The 19,061-nt window shown below is 41.0% G+C and overlaps 3 protein-coding genes across 7 annotated transcripts; 2 read left to right on the forward strand and 1 right to left on the reverse strand.

The window, feature by feature from the left end:
- Positions 1 to 932: 932 nt before the first annotated feature.
- On the forward strand, positions 933 to 4,989 carry LOC110525504 (protein SET). Its single transcript, XM_021605673.3, has 8 exons — positions 933 to 1,320; positions 2,439 to 2,496; positions 2,591 to 2,733; positions 2,831 to 2,934; positions 3,041 to 3,154; positions 3,435 to 3,605; positions 3,955 to 4,092; positions 4,182 to 4,989. The coding sequence occupies exons 1-8, from the start codon at positions 1,248 to 1,250 to the stop codon at positions 4,200 to 4,202; spliced, it is 822 nt and encodes a 273-aa protein (XP_021461348.1). The 5' UTR covers positions 933 to 1,247; the 3' UTR covers positions 4,203 to 4,989.
- A 195-nt stretch (positions 4,990 to 5,184) lies between these two features.
- On the reverse strand, positions 5,185 to 6,380 carry LOC110525506 (protein cereblon). The gene is made up of 2 exons (XM_090237253.1): positions 5,567 to 6,380; positions 5,185 to 5,422 (listed from the first exon to the last, which is right to left on the reverse strand). The coding sequence occupies exons 1-2, from the start codon at positions 6,009 to 6,011 to the stop codon at positions 5,271 to 5,273; spliced, it is 597 nt and encodes a 198-aa protein (XP_090093379.1). The 5' UTR covers positions 6,012 to 6,380; the 3' UTR covers positions 5,185 to 5,270.
- On the forward strand, positions 6,257 to 16,352 carry LOC110525503 (outer dense fiber protein 2). Of its 5 annotated transcripts, none has more exons than XM_021605670.3 (19): positions 6,257 to 6,653; positions 7,079 to 7,143; positions 7,275 to 7,400; positions 7,632 to 7,745; positions 8,666 to 8,850; positions 9,037 to 9,166; positions 9,253 to 9,384; positions 9,502 to 9,576; positions 9,725 to 9,796; positions 10,108 to 10,224; positions 10,556 to 10,726; positions 12,724 to 12,833; positions 13,592 to 13,727; positions 13,870 to 13,980; positions 14,130 to 14,393; positions 14,490 to 14,590; positions 14,723 to 14,885; positions 15,018 to 15,143; positions 16,065 to 16,352. In XM_021605670.3, the coding sequence occupies exons 1-19, from the start codon at positions 6,593 to 6,595 to the stop codon at positions 16,233 to 16,235; spliced, it is 2,430 nt and encodes an 809-aa protein (XP_021461345.3). In that variant the 5' UTR covers positions 6,257 to 6,592; the 3' UTR covers positions 16,236 to 16,352. The 5 variants fall into 5 exon arrangements, with proteins under 5 accessions (XP_021461345.3, XP_090093377.1, XP_090093378.1 ...); XM_090237251.1 differs by having other exon boundaries at positions 6,388 to 6,653; positions 7,566 to 7,745; XM_036979630.2 differs by having other exon boundaries at positions 6,430 to 6,649; positions 7,566 to 7,745.
- Positions 16,353 to 19,061: the final 2,709 nt, after the last annotated feature.

Genomic DNA, 19,061 nt, shown 5'->3' on the forward strand with positions numbered 1-19,061 from the left:
GCATATATAGTGTATGTCCTTGTCCTCTCCTTGGTTGATTTAGGAGGCATCTTATAGAAAAATAAAACATTATACAATTAAAGTCAGTAACCATAGTAAGTCACATAAATAGACATCAAAATCCCTCAATCAACCTAACATAATACAAAATGTGGTCTTATTTAGCAAAGAAGTATTCAATTTCAACTTAACCATGATCATATGTGTAGTTTGGGTGTCTTTTCAGGTCTTAATGTAAGTAAAAATGTATGAACTGATACATTTTGTCATTACCATCCCATTCTGTCCTTACCATCACAGTTCATTGTGTGGTGGTAATGACCTGTGGTGGGAATTACATTTGTACAGTATTTGGTTATAAATAGCTGGGATTCTAGCATGCTAGCTCCAGTTGAACTGCTAGCATACAATGTATCCTATATACACATAATTAAAACGTAATTTAATTTTTTTTAACATAATTTGATTAAATTATATCCTATTTCGTAATGTGAGTCTCCCTCCATGACATCCATGTTCTCCACTGTCGCTATTCATATCCATGGTAACCAAGTACACAAACGTTTGAAAAAACATTATTATCATGTAATTTGCTTGTCACGATGGTAATGACACATTGATGCAGTGATGTAAACTATTTTATAGTTTCCTTTTAGGCCTATTTAAAAAAAAAACGCATTACCAATGACACCAAGATTTTTGCAGGGGTTATTGGTTGTTTTTAAACTATATCATATATCATAAACTATGTCCACATAACCTGAAACAAATACATTTCCCTTTGCAGTACGGTAGGAGGGCAAATGCGACGACAAAATAAATAGACCTATTTAAAAGTGAAACTGTTAGCTGTGATCATTTTAATGTAGGTGATTATGTAAATTCATTCAACATTTTACAAAGACGTTGTTGATGTCAAATCCCGCCTTTTCGAAGTTAATCTCACCTATGAGAAAGCAACACTAGAACCCAGCATGCAGACTTGTTCTCGAGAGGCGGAGCCCAATCGGTTCCATTTGCTGAGGCGCGTTCGTAATGAAAGGGAGCGCGTGAGCGGGCTAGAGCTTCTTGGTGGAGTGTCTAAATGTGCTTGACTTCCTCGCATTATATTGTGTGGAGGAGCGCTGCACACGTTGTTATAGCACACAGACATCGTACTTAGAAATACTAATCTCCTGTTCGGGGAGAATACAAAATCAAATTCAGTATTCTTTCCCGAAGTCTGTTATTCACAGCTTGCGAAAAAAATGTCGGCACCAGCGGCAAAAGTGAGTAAAAAGGAGCTGAACTCAAACCATGACGGAGCGGACGAGACCTCCGGTAAGGAATGGCGGCCTCCAGTTCACCGCCATTTTCACTTCCTTTATTAGTTCTACCAGAATCTACTACTTTAAAGTAAAATAGTTCACAAACCGTAATTTGTCGTCTGTGGGCTTTTCACTATGAATCTGGACGGTTTTGGATGCAGTCAGTATTGTCTGTCTTGAGTGCGTAGTTAGTTCTGTCTCTAGCTGTTAACGCTACTACGTTAGACCGGTGATGGAGGCCATGTTACCTAGCTAGCAACATTTCTTAACTGGCTAACTAATTGTCTAATCAATGAATGTCCTGTTAAGTATTTTTGTTCTCAAGTCTAGTTGTTGCTACTATAAATACAATTGCAAAACATTTGTTTATTAAAGACTGTATTTGTGCAGTTGACTGAGGATTAATGTGTTTTCTATGTTGAATGAAATAACGGTGGCCTAGTGTTACTTTGTTGTTGTGCATATCCGCCATGATGAAGCTAGCCGTAGCTAGCTAGTTTGCGAATGTGAAATTGGCAACATGGCTAACGGTAGTTAGCTACCATATAGTGAACCACAGTTTTCGAGAAGTAGCCCATTGGAAGAGTTTAACGGATGTAACAATGGAGGGTTATTTGTTTAACTTGGTCATAGTCTCGATACAATGCGCACGTACCTAGCTATTAGACAGTGTTGGGGAAGGAGGCAGATAGTGTAGTGTGTGGGGTCCCACATTTAAACCACGCGGCCATCCTCACTGTAGCCAGCAGGAAACGCCGTTTGCAAGCTGCTATAAAATCGCTAGTTACAAAAAAGGTGCTGCTAAAACTCATGCATTGCAATTAACTTGTTGGTTAAGATTTATATCACATTTCCACCCCTTTTCAGATTGCAAATCGTTAGTGATTAGCTCATGCAACCTTTTGCAATGATTTTCCATCAATGGTCCTGAGAGCAGCAGCTTGAGGGTCTATTTCAAAACCATTAGCTCGTAACTTTGTTTGCTACAGTTAAGTTGCATCTTTAATACTTTGTTGGTAATGCGCAGGAAGTTGGTAGATACTCTTTAATTTTGACGTCTATTGAACACCAATACACTGCACCGATCGTCTCCAATATTTTCTGACATTATAGATTTTTTTTTCCTAATAGAAAAAGAGCAACAGGAAGCTATTGAACACATCGACGAAGTTCAAAACGAAATTGACAGGTAAGCCAGTCAAGTTAAAATGTATATGTATCAGAAAAACTAAAGTGTTTAACTGTGTGATAATGGTGCTTGATGTGCAATCTCTTTTCTCCAGACTGAATGAGCAAGCAAGTGAGGAGATATTGAAAGTAGAACAGAAATACAATAAACTCCGTCAGCCGTTCTTTCAGAAGAGATCAGAACTGATTGCTAAAATCCCCAACTTCTGGGTCACCACATTCGTCAACCATCCACAAGGTGAGCTTCAGCACATCCCTTTGGGCTCTCACAGGATTTTACCACTGGAACCTAGAATATTCAGATTCTGACTTTGTTTTCTTGTTTGTCCTTGCAGTTTCTGCTCTTCTTGGGGAGGAAGATGAGGAGGCACTTCACTATCTGACCAGGGTGGAGGTTACAGAGTTTGAAGATATCAAATCGGGCTACAGAATAGATTTTGTAAGTGATAATGATTGCCATCATATAGCATTCACAGGATATTGCATTAATGTCTGGACTTTATAGCGTACCTTAAAATGTACTCAATTAAATTGATGTGTTCCAGTATTACGATGAAAATCCATACTTTGAAAACAAAGTCCTTTCCAAAGAGTTCCATCTGAACGAGAGTGGAGACCCATCCTCAAAGTCGACAGAAATCAAATGGAAATCGGGAAAGGTATTTCACGTTAGTATTTTCAAATGCTTGGTAATACTGCAGTCTATTAATGCATGGCATTTGGCAGAAACCAGTGCGTCACTTTCTTTAAAAAGTCTGTTCAACGTAATGGCAAAACACTACCTGAATGTTGTATGTACCTTAGTGATCAGAGCCTTTTGGTTTTCATGCCAGGTAGTTGTGGTCAGTATTTCATTTGTTTTGCTATGCAATCAAACTCGTTGCTTTAAAACAAACAAAAACGAGCTGGTTTGTAATTCCTCTGATGTTGTCTCTGAAGGACCTGACAAAGCGCTCCAGCCAGACACAGAACAAAGCCGGCAAGAAGAGGCAACATGAAGAGCCAGAGAGCTTCTTCACCTGGTTCACTGATCACTCAGATGCTGGGGCAGATGAGCTGGGAGAGGTTATCAAGGATGACATCTGGCCAAACCCCCTGCAGTACTACCTGGTGAGTGGTCTCCACGGCCTAACACCTCCCTCTTATCAATGTTCTCTTTACTTTGAATGGGACTTCTATGCCTGTTGTGCTACCTACTGTATTGTTAATTCTTTGGATGTGTCATTTTGATTGTTTAGTACTGTTAGTGTTAATGTGTTTTTGTTTTTATTTCACTTTGACCTGCATTGTTGGAGCTCTGAGTTTAAGATTGCCACTGTACCCTGTAATTACAACAGCAACCCTGTACATGTGACTATTAAACGTCTAATCTATTGTCTGTAAATGTCACCCAGGAGATTTAAGTCTGCTATGTAGACAAAGGATGTACAGTTAAAATATTGGCTAATTTGATTGGCAGGTTCCTGACATGGATGATGAGGAGGGTGAAGGTGAAGATGATGATGACGATGAGGAAGGCCTTGAGGACATTGATGAGGAGGGTGATGAAGATGATGGGGAGGAAGATGAAGAGGAGGATGATGGAGATGATGGGGAGGTATGCCCTAAATATTAATTCGCTCAATTCACTATATTCAATAGCTAAATTTGTTTGCACAGTATTGATTTTTCTTTCCTTTTGTTTAGGATGATGGAGAAGATGATTAAACCGGAAAGTTAAATAATCTACCAATACCCTTTGCTACCCCCCCCCCCCCCCATTTGGTTATCCACCCATATTTTCTTACTTTTATTTTGTGCTTCATTTCCTCATTCTGAAGCCTCTCCTGTCTGTGCCATGTTTCATTTTTGTCTCCTCTAAAACAATGTTAAATTCTTGCCTTTGAATTGTCAAACCACAATAATTCCCACATTCATCTAGGGGGGGGAACTACTAGAATAAGCATGCCATCTTGTAGTTAAATGAATGGCAATTTCTATAAATTGTTCTTCCTGTTAACGGTTGTGCGATTTAAATTAACAAAAGCCATGGTGCGTTGACTTGGCACTAGTGGACCCCTCCAGTTTTTATACTTTTGTTCAGTTGGGAGTAGATCCCTAAAAAAAATGTGGTAAAGTCAACAGATAAAGTACTAGCTCATTCCTATCAGTTCTTGCAATGTTTGTGGTCTATGCTGGGGTAGGGCAGAGACATCTTAGGGTGTTGGGGAGGGTGGGAATTTTGAGGCCATTATTATTATTATTTTTTTGGATTTTCATTTGTATTGTTTTACAGACATCCGTGAGATTTGAAATTACATTTTTAATAAACCAAACAAAAAGTTTAAAAAAAAAAATGCTTGTAAATTTGGGCCCCCACTGCTTCATGGAAAATGACCTTGTTATCTCATGGAATTTGCATCTAATCACCATTTTATTTTCTGCTGGGGAAAAAAATGTTTTAAACTTAGTGTACAAGTTTCTTTGTTACAATAAAACTTAATGTGTACACGAATGTTTCATCTAACCAACTGTAGTTCAATTAGTTATCTAGAGCCAGAAGCTACATGACATGATAAATGTCTGTCTGGCTGTTATATCTAGAATTGTGGTATGCTTGCAGTTTTGGACTGTTATGTTAAACTGTCAGTAACAGTATCGATCTCAAGTGCTTACTTTGTGTATTACAATCACAGGAAATACCACATGCTGTATTGCTATTTATTTATTATGAAATGCAAAAAAAGTATAGTTTTTACAGCCAGGTATAATTTGTAGCTTTGAATGCAGCAGATGTCAACTTCTGAATGATTTCGGAGTCAGTAGTGTTGATGCAAATTTTTCTTGTAACAATCGATTAGTGACCAAGGCCACAAATGTCTCCTCCGATTCCTCAAATTCCCCTTTGGTTAAAGTCTTTGGCCATTCAATGGGTTGAAAAGCCCAACCTGTGGGGGGGGATTACATTATTACAAAACAGCATAAGTCATTTGATTTTGCAATTGTTGCCTGAGGTTAGAATAGACCCACTTGCCAGACACGCTTGGTTAATGGATGAGACACGCAATCAAAATATATAATTCCCAACCCACCAAGGTGTGCGTTACATCGCGGACATGTAGCCACTGTCCAGGCATATCCAGGATACCAGGTGAAATGTTTGTCCGCAGGCCAGTGCTTGACAACGTCTGCCTTTCTGAAAGTCATGACTTCAAACTGGTAGCCCTGTGGGTTTTCGAACCGCTGGACGGGCACTCTTCTTTCTCCAACAACTGTATCATTTCTATAAGAGAGCGCAAGTCGACTGTGGATAAAGTTGGCATCTTTCTCAAAAGCCAATTCATGTCCACAGGACCTGCAGAGTAACAAGTCACCGACTTCGTCGCCAACACAGGATTCAACGAGTTTAAAGTCGCACAGAAATACAATGAAAAACATAAGCGTTTGTAGCCGAATTCCCCACAGCTGTCTCACTCTGACCGCCATTGTTGGCAACAATGTAGCAACTCGAATCGCGTATTTATACTTGTGTATCATTATTGTATGTGTGCAATCATGCAAATATATTTTACACCTAGATGCAAATCAGGAACGAGCGAGTTCGGAAGAAACACGAGAGTAGTCGGAAATGGCGGTTCCTTACAGCCGATTCATATATTTATAGACATCTCAAATTTGGTTCGTTCGAAAACCTCCTACATTAACTGGAAAACCACGTAATGTTTACAAGGACCGGCGTCAAGATCGAATGAATCGCTTTGCGCCTTCTACAGGTAGGGGGTGGCATTTCAAGGAAATATTTGTGGTGAGCGTAATATTCATGTGTAAACATACTGAATAATAATTGGATGCATTTTACCGCCATAATTGGTTAAGACCACCCAAGTGGTTAGGTCATGGTCCGTTTGATCCTGGTTGGAGATACGTGAACATGCCAGTTATAGCTAGCTAATAAAGAGCTACGTTAAGAAATATCCTGTAGTACTGCATTTTATTATTTTGTACAAAGTGTGCAAAACAAGACATTGAGGACGTCCTGTTACTACTGGCAACGTAAACTCGAACGTGGGTTCAACGAATGTTCTCCAATCACAGACAGGGGTCGTTACAAATCGGTTATGAACGAGCCAATTGCGTACGAGATGACCGGATCGTGTCCGGCCAGCAGAGATTCAGTAGGTAAACAAACGTTTGTAAGGGCTTCAGTAAGCTGTAGAGCACGTTTATGAATAAGGAACATCTTACATTGTTTAGGTTAGCTTTGGTCATGCATTTTGTGATCTCGTGAACTAGACATTTCAATTAACAATTTTGACAGTAAAATAAAAAGTAAACATTTTTCAAATACATGTTAATTTAAATGGGTAATTGCTGGTCGGAGCTAATCGTGAACATGATGCCTTTACTGTTATTGTGGTTAGCTGAGTAAACTGAACTTGACTATATGGAGTTGAGTTTACTCGGCTTATTGTCTCTGGTGTATGACTTTCTGGCAGCTAGAGCAAATTCTGTTCTATCATGTGCTCCAATTTCTAGATTAACTGATTATTGGTAAATAATGAAAACGCGCGATTCTTCCCCACCATTGCACGTTCACGTGCCAGAGACCACACCTGTACATGTACACCTGAAGAGGAGTCAGAAGAGCTGTACTGCGAAGACCCCACAGGTTAGTAAATGTTTAGTCAATTAAGTGATACACTTACTCAACCTTCGAAATAAAGTAGGCCTACAGCAGAAATAGGCCTCGCTTGACTGCCTCAACAGTTGCATGTCAGTCAACCACTGCTCTCTTTGCAGATGAAGATTAAAGAGGTGCAAATCAAAGGGGATATTGGGAACCTGCGTGCCAGAGCGAGGTCCCGGGCCCCCTGGGTGCCGGCCCCAGGAAGAACCTCCACTCGGGATGACGCATACAAGTGGGAGGTCCTGGAACTGTTAGCTCCTCACAGATAAATTTTTCATCCAATGCTATGGACGTTCCTTACGTTTTACATTGACAAAGATCCATTATTTCTCACTTCCCACAGATATAACATCCTACATGTTATCATTAGATATACTACCAATGTTGATTTTCATGTCTCTCAGGGGCCTTCATACTGTCTGGAGATCAAACCTGTATCACATGCTAAGCCTTCCCTGTCCCCACTGCAGTTGACTGACCTGTCTGATGAGGATAAACAAGAGCAGAGGATGCATAGCCAGTGTAACAAATATAGGAGGAAGATTGATGGACTGATGATGGATGTTGGGTCTCCAAAGAATTACGTATGTACAGTGCCTTCAGAAAGAACTCATACCCCTTGACTTCTTCCACATTTTGTTGTTACAGGCAGAATAAAAAATGTATTAAATCATTTTTTCTCTCACCCATCTACATACAATGTCCCATAATGACAAAGTGAAAGCAAGTTTTTTGACATTTTTGCAAATGTATTGAAAATTAAATACAGAAGTATCTAATTAAATAAGTATTCACACCACCAAGTACATACTTTGTAGAAGCACCTTTAGTGCTGATTACAGCTGTGAGTCAAGTTTGCAGACCGCACAACAGTAGTAGGCCTTAGTACCAGCAATGATGAGCCAGCCTACAGCGAGGAGGTGAGGGCCCTGGGAGAGTGGTGACAGGAAAATAACCTCTCACTCAACATCAACAAAACAAAGGAGCTGATTGTGGACTTCAGGAAACCGCAGAGGGAGCACACCCCACTATCCACATCGACAGGACCGCAGTGGAGAAGGTGGAAAGCTTCCAGTTCCTCGGCGTACACATCACTGACGATCTGAAATGGTCCACCCACACAGACAGTGTGGTGAAGAAGGCGCAACAGTGCCTCAATTTGTCTTGGCCCCTAAAACCCTCAAACTTTTACAGATGCACAATTGAGAGCATCTTGTCGTGCTGTATCACCGCCTGGTACGGCAACTGCACTGCCCGCAACCGCAGGGCTTTCCAGATGGTGGTGAGGTCTGCCCAACCCATCACCAGGGGCAAGCTACCTGCCCTCCTGGACACCTACAGCACCCGATGTCACAGGAAGGCCAAAAATATGTACTGCTTCATTACAATACAGAGCCACGTCCTCACTGGAATTCAGCAATATCATGTTCATCCCTCTTATTTGTTGCATAATGTGTAAACAAGTAAACAAAGATGTGTGTTTCTGTCTGCTTTTGGTGGTCAGGTGAGGCTGTGGAAGAAGGAGCGTATGATGGAGCACCAGTCAGAGTGTCTGAGCGCATGCCAGCGTGTCATCGACGAGCAGGAGGAGGAGCTGCTGGATGCCAACAAAGAGCTGGACCTCAGAGAACGAGAGAAGATCTCCATCCAACACTCCCTAAGGAAGAGGGGCGAAGCAGGCTACAACAGGTGTGGACTCCACCTTGAATATCATAAGGACATTTAGTCATCAAGCATAGGATTATCAGTATTAGATTGAGTAGCCAATAGAATAGAATGAAAATACATCTGAACTATTTAATGTTTACAAGACCACTTAAAAATGTGTGAGGCAGTTTAGGAACAGCATGGTTTTAAACTTTCCATTCTGTGCAGTGCTTATTCAGGGACTCTACACGGGGAAAGACACATGCTACTGAGGAAGCTGGTAGAAGCGGAGTTTGACGGGGTGGCAGTGGTCACACAGTTGACAGCATTGAATGAGTCCATGGGTGGTGTGAAAAAGGTGAATTTGATACAAGTGACCCTGTTAAATATTAAATATGGACTTAAATTTTTTATTTTTTTAAGACTGTCCTTTCTCCTTGCTAGGATAAGCGGTTGTCCAAGGCGGACGCTGCCCTGCTTAGTAGGCAGCAAGAGTTGCTGACAAAGAAAATAGAAACATTTGAAAGCACAAACCACACTCTCCAAGAACTCCTCAGGGAATGCCATGAGCGAGAGGTACTCTCCCCAATACATTGACTTGCTCAGACCGACAAGTACAGTGGCTTTGAAAGAAAATCTAAAATGACAATTAGAATTGTGGTCTTATATTTTTGTTGATGTATTTATTGATAGATAGAATCATTGAGGACGTCAGAGCAAAGGCAAGGCCTACTGAAGAGACTGGCGGACACAGAGGCAGAAAAAAATGTGTGTATGCATCACCATGTTCCTGTGTTTATCACCATGTGCTTTTATCTGTTACATTTCCCTTTTATATTGGTTTCCTTTCACTCTGTGTGGTGCATATCCATGGTCATAGATGACATTAAGTTGTTTCTGTTTTTCTGGCTTTCAGCATCTTGCTACAAAACTCGACAACAAAGAGAAGGAAGCCACCCAGCTTGCAGTACGTTTGGATTCTGAAAAGGTACATCATTGTCTCTACTTCTCTAGATTCTCATTCGTTTGCATTTGATGCGGAGCGAGATCATAAATATCATTATTTATTTATAGAAATATAAAAAAATATATACATCAAATTGGTGGATACTTATTTTTGTCCTATTTCAGTCATGTACAAGTGTGTAATTTATACCTGTATGTAAATGAAAAATGCTCTGGGATTTGAAACGGCAACCTTTTGGTTAATGGCGCAACGCTCTAACCGCTAGGCTACCTGCCACCAGTGCTCACAAATAGCATCTTATTAATGTTCATCATTCCATATCCTCCATACAGGATATTGTGAAGACCACAGGAGAGCTGTCTAAAGTTCTGGAGTCAACCTGCAGCCAGCTTATGGTTCAGTTACGCAGCAAAGAGACTGAAAATGACCGCCAGGCCGGCCGGAGCAAAGTGGGTACCAAGGTTTATAGGCCACAGAATTAATAGAGTCTGTTATTTTTTGGTCCTTGGGGGCAATTCAAGGAGTTGGTCTGATGATGCACTCTGATGTCATCGGCCTCCCCCTTGCTTGCCAAAACAATAGAGGAGCAATTGAAGACACTTGTGCCATGTCAGAGGACACCTGGACCACCTATTGAGCCATCTGTTAAGTAAATCCGGTGATAAATTAGGTTCTAGGGAGGCTGGAGTGGGTCTTTAAAGTATAGACTCTGGAAAATCTGACCACAACAATCGTCTCTCTCCATTGCTTCCTCTTATCTCCCTTCTTTGTGTGGAGTAGGAGATGGAGCAGACCCAGGAGCAGCAGAAGGAGGAGATACAGGCCCTGCTGGAGCAGCTGAAGCGACAGAGTAAAGAGGACAAAGAGAGTCTGAAGCTGACCAACCAGAGGCAGAGGGCAGAGCACAGTGAGGATTCAGCCAGACATCTCTCTGCACAGATGCTGGAGAAGGTCAGACACTCACTGATCCTCAGGCTGCTCTCATGGGTTGGCACGTGGTGTTGGGTGAATATTATTAAATGCTGTGAATATTATATGCTGTGAATATTATTAAATGGGAAGAGTACATGTATACTTACAAGCAATCTAAGCGGGCCCGGTTCAACTTAGCCCCCTCTGAAACTTGTGCCAGTTCAGTTTTAGTTTCCTATAATCTCCTTATATAAAAATAGCATAAAAGTTAAAATTATTGAGTGACAGGTTGGTGCGAAATCTGTATCACCGCTGCGCTGTATCAGCACCATGGACAGAGCATGCCGCGGAGTGTGTGTGTTTGTGTGTAGGGGGCTATTTTGTGGGGCGGCAGCGTACCCTAGTGTTTAAAACTTTGGACTAGTAACCGAATGGTTGCAAGATCGAATCCCCGAGCTGACAAGGTACAAATCTGTTGTTCTGCCCCTGAACAAGGCAGTTAACCCACTGTTCCTAGGCCGACATTGAATATAAGAATTTGTTCTTAACTGACTTGCCCAGTTAAATAAAGATAAAATAAAAATAGAAAGCCACTGGGCGGTTAGGTAGGCTATGACTGCTTTCCATAAAAAAACTGGAAAAAACACTGCTCATCTGTGGTAGGCTACGTGAATAACATGGCAGGCAATGTGAATAAACTGATATGCCTCCCCCTGGAATATTGGATTTTGATTTATAAGGAGTTTACAGTTGAAGTTGCTTCACTCAACTCTGGATCACTCACCCCACTACAGAGTTTAGTTAGCTTCTTAGCTAGCTGCAAAAGCCATTATTAGCCTATTTAGCTCTAACCAGCTAATCTGCCACGATGGATATCATAAATCATACTACTGAGGCCGCTGCCAAGACCAGCAGTGATGATGCTGATAGAGCGCAAATTAGATTTTGCGCCAACATGTCACTTCTTGGTCAAAAGCACTCAAATGTCTCAGTATTTGAACTTTTATGTTTATTGTGGTTTTAGCAGAATTCAATATAATTCCAATGCAAGAACCCAAATGACGCCCCTGCGTATAAATGCATATTGATATGTTTCATCATAGAAATAGATAACCATAGAAATAGAATCTAGGCTTTATTGGTAGGCTATTGCTTTTCATGGTTCTAAATGGAAATGTACGTATTGAAAACGTGTTTATAGTAGGCTGGCATTGCTTAATTGATTATGGGGTTGGGTCGAATTTGATCCACAGAAGTGTATTGTGCCATATCGCAACCTGTTACTGAACGCATGAGCTGCATGATTTTCCATGTTTTTAGCAGGCCTATTTATTTGGCAAGACAGCTGTGCCTGGCTGCATCTCATTGTAGTAGGCTGTAGGCTATTTGCTTTCACCTTTTGTTTACTGCTTCTTCTTTTTTTACAACTTTTTTTAATGTAACTAGCCTAAATATAGATTGTGTCATGCCTTTATCAATCTAATATTTAGTTTCTAGGCCTATAGCAGGCCTACCACTGTTTTGTTCTGTTCCCATTCACTCATTCGCATTCACAGTTGTCAGTATTCTAAGCAAAACTGCTATTCAGTATTTTTGTTTTGCATGAATAACTAGGCTACTACTTTCAGCATTTAGTTTGCATTATTTTGGTAAGACAGCTGTGTGTACGGCGGCATTCACATAGGCTGTTTGTAATAGGTGAATTACCTTATCTATCTTGTAGCCTATATCCATTGCCAAATAGGCCTTGCTTTAGTGTATAGGGCGCTATCCATTGTGCTGATACAGTGCAGCGGAGATTGGCTACAGATTTCGTGCCAATCTGTCTCTTCAAAAGCACTCAATGGTCTCTGGGTCTCTACATTTGTACTTTGTTTAGAGTGATATAAGTAGAATTCAATGTAATTATAATGCATGAACCCTGTTAAATTGTACCCTCTCATTGATTTCAACCGCCCCCTTAGTTACTTTATCTTTGGCGCCGGGTCTGGGTCCAAGAGTCACACTTCCCTATGTATTTGTGTGCCATTATTCAGGAGACTGAGTTGGCAGAGGCCCTTACCTCGGCTGAGAGCTGGTGTACCCGCCACTCTAAAGAGGTGACTGTTAAGAGCCAGCTTGAAGTGGAAATCGCTGTTCTCAAGAAGTGAGTAATTGTGACTGTTTGTTATGAAGGGTTCAAAAACTTTCACTCTGTTTTTATTTTTTTTTATTTCACCTTTATTTAACCAGGTAAGCTAGTTGAGAACAAGTTCTCATTTACAATTGCGACCTGGCCAAGATAAAGCAAAGCAGTTTGACACATACAACGACACAGAGTTACACATGGAGTAAAACAAACATACAGTCAATAATACAGTATAAACAAGTCTATATACGATGTGAGCAAATGAGGTGAGGATAAGGGAATTAAAGGCAACAAAAAAAAGGCCATGGTGGCAAAGTAAATACAATATAGCAAGTAAAACACTGGAATGGTAGATTTGCAGTGGAAGAAAGTGCAAAGAAGAAATAAAAATAATTGGGTGCAAAGGAGCAAAATAAATAAATAAAATTTAAAAAAATACAGTAGGGAAAGAGGTAGTTGTTTGGGCTAAATTATAGGTGGGCTATGTACAGGTGCAGTAATCTGTGAGCTGCTCTGACAGTTGGTGCTTAAAGCTAGTGAGGGAGATAAGTGTTTCCAGTTTCAGAGATTTTTGTAGTTCGTTCCAGTCATTGGCAGCAGAGAACTGGAAGGAGAGGTGGCCAAAGAAAGAATTGGTTTTGGGGGTGACCAGAGAGATGTAACGGTTTGTCTTTGGCAAATGATCTTGTAAAAAAGTTGTCTAAAACCTTTTAAGTGTTTCTCATTTCTTCTTTTCTGATATCTTCATTATGTGCTCTGCTGTCTTATCTGTGCAGCCAGGTGAGTGAGCTGACTGCACAGATCCACACTGTGGAGGAGAAAGGCCATCCAGAGAGGGAGGGGCTCCTGGACCAACTGCACCGCCTCACCTCTGACAACTCCTCCAACAAACTACAGAACCAGAAACTGAAGGTAAACATCTGTTTTTCTTCACTACAGTCATCGAGTGTAATAAACTGTAGAATATTAGACATAGTAAGGATTGACGATAGAATGTTTTATAACTTTTAATGTCTGGAGAGTTGTTTAGTTATTTGTGCATATTCTTCTTGAGATCACCCTGTCTGCTGCAGAGGAGAACCTGATGCAGTCCCAGTCTGAAGCCCAGCAGCTGAAGAGTTCAGTCAAGAAGCTAGAGAGCCAGGTGGAAAACTATAAGCGCAAGGTACAGTTGATCAGCATACCAGAGTGTGGGCTGTACTTCAACCTTATGAGAAGCTAAGGTGTTATAATCCAGCAAAAGATACTGTACATGCTGCATGCTATCCAGTCTGTAGCATAGATTTTGAATAGATAAGTGACCATGTGCTGCAGGTTCAGAGGGCTCGATTAGAGTCAGAGGAGTACTGCTTAAAGCTGGAGATCTCTGAGAAACATGCACAAGGTATGAAGGCTGACCTGGAGAGGGAGAGTGAGCAGGTCAGGAGGCAGCTGCTGGGCCGTCTGAAAGAGCTGGAGCCTCTGCCTGAGAGGCTGAAGCGTTCTGAGCTGCAGTTGAGAGTGGCAAAGGAAGAGACACAGACTCAGGAGAGGAGAAACACTGAGCAAAACAATGCCCTGGCTGAACTCAGACACAAGGTATGCACACATAGTGTAAATGGACAGTTGTCTGTTCACAAATTGATTCGGATCTGTGTTTGAATAAGAAGGGTGTCTGTGTGTGTCTCTGTGTAGGTGGAACAACAGGGAGGTTGGGTGGAGACTTTTCAAGAGAATAATTTTCTTCTGGTGGAGGAGCACAACAATCTGCAGCAGAAGATAGAGATTATAGAGAGGTAAGTCATATCAATACCCGAGAGGGAGATCGCCTATTTGGTGACCCTATGGACAATGATCACACTCAGGTCCACAAGACATCCTTACATGTTTCTGCTGGTCAATGTCTGGACTGTTCCTTCCCTCCCCAGGAAACTGGAGGGGGCAAACTTGCAGAACAGAGATATGGTCCATGTAATCGGCAAGCGGGAGGAGACCATCCATAGCACCCAGAAACAGCTGGAGGAGCGGGCCCGGGAGTGCAGCATCCTCTCCAAGCAGCTGGAGCAGGCCTTCAAGGATGGACAGAGAGAGGTCTGTCTTACTCCTGAATATCACTTAAATACCTCTGCAGTCTTTCTGTTTCAGCCTCAAGATTATTTAGTTTTTACCGGTTTGTTAATGTTATTCTAAGTGTCAACTTGATCATTTTGGTTGGACTTTTAGGCGGATCAGAGCCTGGAGCGGGCTTTATTCAAAGAGAGGTCCATCCAGACCAAGGCTCTGGACCTGGAGAGCCAACTGGGCCTCAGAAAGACAGAGCTCAGTCAGTTACGCAGAAGCAAAGAGGATGTGAGTGAGACATTTTAACCCAACGACCTAGTTTTATAGAGTTATCTATGTGTTATACATTATACATCCAATATATTTTTTAATATTTGTTCTAACTTTCCAATCAATTGCAAGTGACAGGAATACTGTGTAGCTCTGTCCTTGAGCTGTTCTTGTCTATTAATGTTCTGTATTATGTCATGTTTCATGTTTTGTGTGGAAATAGGAAGAGTTGCTGCTGCTATAAAGTGGTGGAAAAAAGTACCCAAATGTCATTCTTGAGTAAAAGTAAAGATACCTTTAATAGAAAATGACTCAAGTGAAAGTCACCCAGTAAAATACTACTTGTATAAAAGTATTTGGTTTTAAATATACTTAAGTATCAAAAGTAAATGTTATTGCTAAAATTGACTCAAGTATCAAAGTATAAATCCTTTCAAATTAAGCAAACCAGTCGGCACTGTTTTCTGATTTGTATTTATTTACGGAGAGCCAGGGGTACGCTCCAATACAGCCATATTTACAAATGGAGCATTTGTGTTTAGTGACTCCACCAGATCAGATAAAGTAAGGGTGACCAGGGATGTTCTTTTGATAAGTATGTGAATTTCACCACCAAAGCATTCAAAATGTAACTTTTGGGTGTCATGGAAAATATATGGAGTAAAAAGTACATTATTTTATTTAGGAATGTATTGAAGCAGGCAAAAATATAAATGGTAAAGTACAGATACCCCCAAAAACTACTTAAGTAGAACTTTTAAAGTATTTTTACTTAAGTACTTTACAACACTGCTGCTATCGCAAAAGCTAATGGGGATCCTAATAAAATACCCCAAAATACTGTATATCTATACAAACTTCAAAATCTGAACACCATAACATGGTATGATGTTAATTGTGTCAAACTTAATTAATATGTGTCTGTTTTTTTCTTTGCAGATGGAGCTACGATTCCAGAATCAGTTGAAGAACATGAAGGAGAGACTGGAACAATCTGACTCTACCAATCGCAGCCTGCAGAATTATGTTCAGTTTCTCAAAGCTTCATATAGTAATGTGTTTGGTGACTCTGTGCTATCAAGCTCTCTACACACACACTTACCAATCTGATTGAATAGTGTTAGCCTTATATTGTATGAGTTGTGTACCAATGATCTATTTGTTATTTTCAGTATAAATGTACTGTATACTGTTAATCAAAACTATGATAAAATCTTAAAATGAAAATGGACTGTCAGACATGTTTCACTCTTTCACAAATGACAAACTCACAACATGTATGAAAAACGAAATATTTATCCAGTGTTTTTCCACAGTATTTTCCATAGATACATAAAAAATATAGATGTTTTGATTTAATTGTATCCATTATGAGGTCAAAATAGCTTTGTAACTGTTTGGTCCCTTGACGCGGAACCATTGTTGTATCTGTACTCGAAATAGTGCACTTCGGAGTTTTACTTTAGGCGGCACCGTATGCAGCAAGCCCATTAAGCAAGCCGCTGACAAGTTAATCACGGCATCACCGATTTCTCAGTGTCGAATGTGTGTTTATTTACACGCCGACATGCCTGTTGAACGTTTACGATGGGATACATTGGAGGCCTTGAAAAACTCATCAAAAGAAAGACCGAAATACAACCCAGATTGGCACGAAAGGGGGGAGGTAATGAACGTGACCACTACCTAGCATTCTTGCCACTGGTTCACAGTTATTGTAAAAGTTGTTTTTACTAAAATAACATTAGTATAGTTGGCTCATGAGTAGTCTGATTAATCTGGCTGTAATACACAATTAATTGGTATATACAGTACCAGTCAATTTTTTTTGGACACCTACTCATCCCAGGGTTTTACTTTATTTGTAATATTTTCTACATTGTAGAATAATTGTGAAGACATCAAAACTATGAAATAACACACATGGAATCATGTAATAACCAAAAAAGAAGAAATCAAAATTATTGTATTTTATATTTGAGATTCTTCAAAGTAGCCAAACTTTGCCTTGATGATAGCTTTGCACACTCTTGGCATTCTCTCAACCAGCTTCATGGGGTAGTAATCTGGAATGCATTTAAATTAACAGGTGTGCCTTGTGGAATTTCTTAACTTAATGCGAGCCAATCATTTGTGTTGTGACAAGGTAGGGGTGATTTACAGAAGATAGCCCTATTTGGTAACAGACCAAGTCCACATTATGGCAAGAACAACTTAAATAAGCAAAGAGAAATGACAGTCCAGCATTACTTTAAGACATGGTCAGTCAATCCGGAACATTTCAAGACTTGCTTGGGCCAAGAAATACGAGCAATGGAAATTAGACCGGTGGAAATCTGTCCTTTGAGTCCAAATTTGAGATTTTTGGTTCCAACCGCGGCAGAGTAGGTGTACGGATGATCTCTGCGCTTTGTGGAAAATGGCGACGATAGATAGGGCAGCTGTGCTTCTAGCCCCAAGGCAACTTTGCAGTATTTAGTATGTTATGTGTTATTTCTTACATTTTTAGCCTATAAATGTTTTTGTGTTATTACATACAGCCGGGAAGAACTTTCGGATGTCAGAGCGGCGGTAATTCAGCAGCATTACAACCAGGACTACGAAGATCTTACTTTTTCCGACTCAGGAGGCGCACACACACCACGCACCGCTTCCGTGTATATTACTTGCTGATGTTCAATTAAATCAAAGTTTATTTGTCACGTGCGCCGAATACAACAGGTGTAGTAGACCTTGAAATGCTTACTTACAGGCTCTAACCAATGGTGCGGGGAAAAAAAGGTGTGTGTGTAGGTAAGTAAATAAATAAAACAACAGTAAAAAGACATTTGAAAAAAGAGTAGCAAGGCTATATACAGACACCTGTTAGTCAGGCTTATTGAGGTAGTATGTACATGTAGGTATGGTTTAAGTGACTATGCATATAAGATAAACAGAGAGTAGCAGTAGTGTAAAAAGAGGGGTTGGCGGGTGGTGGGACACAATGCAGATATCCCGGTTAGCCAATGTGTGGGAGCACTGGTTGGTCGGGCCAATTTAGGTAGTATGTACATGAATGTATAGTTAAAGTGACTATGCATATAAGATAAACAGAGTAGCAGCAGCATAAAAAGGTGGGGGCACATAATGCAAATAGTCCAGGTAACCATTTGGTTACCTGTTCAGGAGTCTTATGGCTTGGGGGTAAAAACGGTTGAGAAGCCTTTTTGTCCTAGACTTGGCACTTCGGTACCGCTTGCCATGCGGTAGTAGAGAGAACAGTCTATGACTGGGGTGGCTGGGGTCTTTGACAATTCTTAGGGCTTTCCTCTGACACCGCCTGGTGTAGAGGTCCTGGATGGCAGGCAGCTTTGCCCCAGTGATGTACTGGGCCGTACGCACTACCCTCTGAAGTGCCTTGCAGCGGAGGCCGAGCAAATGCCTTACCAGGCAGTGATGCAACCGGTCAGGATGCTCTCGATGTTGCAGCTGCAGAACCTTTTGAGGATCTCAGGACCCATGACAAATCTATTTAGTTTCCTGAGGGGGAATAGACTTTGTCGTGCCCTCTTCACGACTATCTTGGTGTGTTTGGACCAATCTAGTTTGTTGTTGATGTGGACACCAAGGAATTTGAATCTCTCAACCTGCTCCACTACAGCCCCGTTGATGAGAATTGGGGCGTGCTTGGTGCTCCTTTTCCTGTAGTCCACAATCATCTCCTTAGTCTTGGTTACGTTGAGGGATAGGTTGTTATTCTGGCACCACCCGGCCAGGTCTCTGACCTCCTCCCTACCGTTGTTGTCGGTGATCAGGCCTACTACTGTTGTGTCGTCAGCAAACTTAATGATGGCGTTGGAGTCGTGCCTGGCCATGCAGTTGTGGGTGAACAGTGAGTACAGGAGGGGACTGGATAATAAAGTAGATGAGCTCAGGCCAAGGATTTCCTTCCAGAGA

This window comes from Oncorhynchus mykiss, chromosome 6 (assembly GCF_057628025.1).
Source record: "Oncorhynchus mykiss isolate SJ-2025 chromosome 6, ASM5762802v1, whole genome shotgun sequence".
In the NCBI taxonomy this organism is placed as follows: Eukaryota; Metazoa; Chordata; class Actinopteri; order Salmoniformes; family Salmonidae; genus Oncorhynchus; species Oncorhynchus mykiss.

Bases quoted from the DNA above. Each gene is read 5' to 3' on its own strand.
- LOC110525504 (XM_021605673.3), top strand. From the start codon at position 1,248: ATGTCGGCACCAGCGGCAAAAGTGAGTAAAAAGGAGCTGAACTCAAAC. The intron at 2,497-2,590 runs GTAAGCCAGTCA...TCTTTTCTCCAG, and splicing joins GTTCAAAACGAAATTGACAG to ACTGAATGAGCAAGCAAGTG. The intron at 2,935-3,040 runs GTAAGTGATAAT...GATGTGTTCCAG, and splicing joins CGGGCTACAGAATAGATTTT to TATTACGATGAAAATCCATA.
- LOC110525506 (XM_090237253.1), bottom strand. From the start codon at position 6,011: ATGATACACAAGTATAAATACGCGATTCGAGTTGCTACATTGTTGCCA. The intron at 5,423-5,566 runs GTGGGTTGGGAA...CCCCCCCCACAG, and splicing joins GCGATGTAACGCACACCTTG to GTTGGGCTTTTCAACCCATT.
- LOC110525503 (XM_036979630.2), top strand. From the start codon at position 6,553: ATGTTCTCCAATCACAGACAGGGGTCGTTACAAATCGGTTATGAACGA. The intron at 6,650-7,078 runs GTAGGTAAACAA...TTCACGTGCCAG, and splicing joins GTCCGGCCAGCAGAGATTCA to AGACCACACCTGTACATGTA. The intron at 10,727-12,723 runs GTCAGACACTCA...GCCATTATTCAG, and splicing joins CTGCACAGATGCTGGAGAAG to GAGACTGAGTTGGCAGAGGC.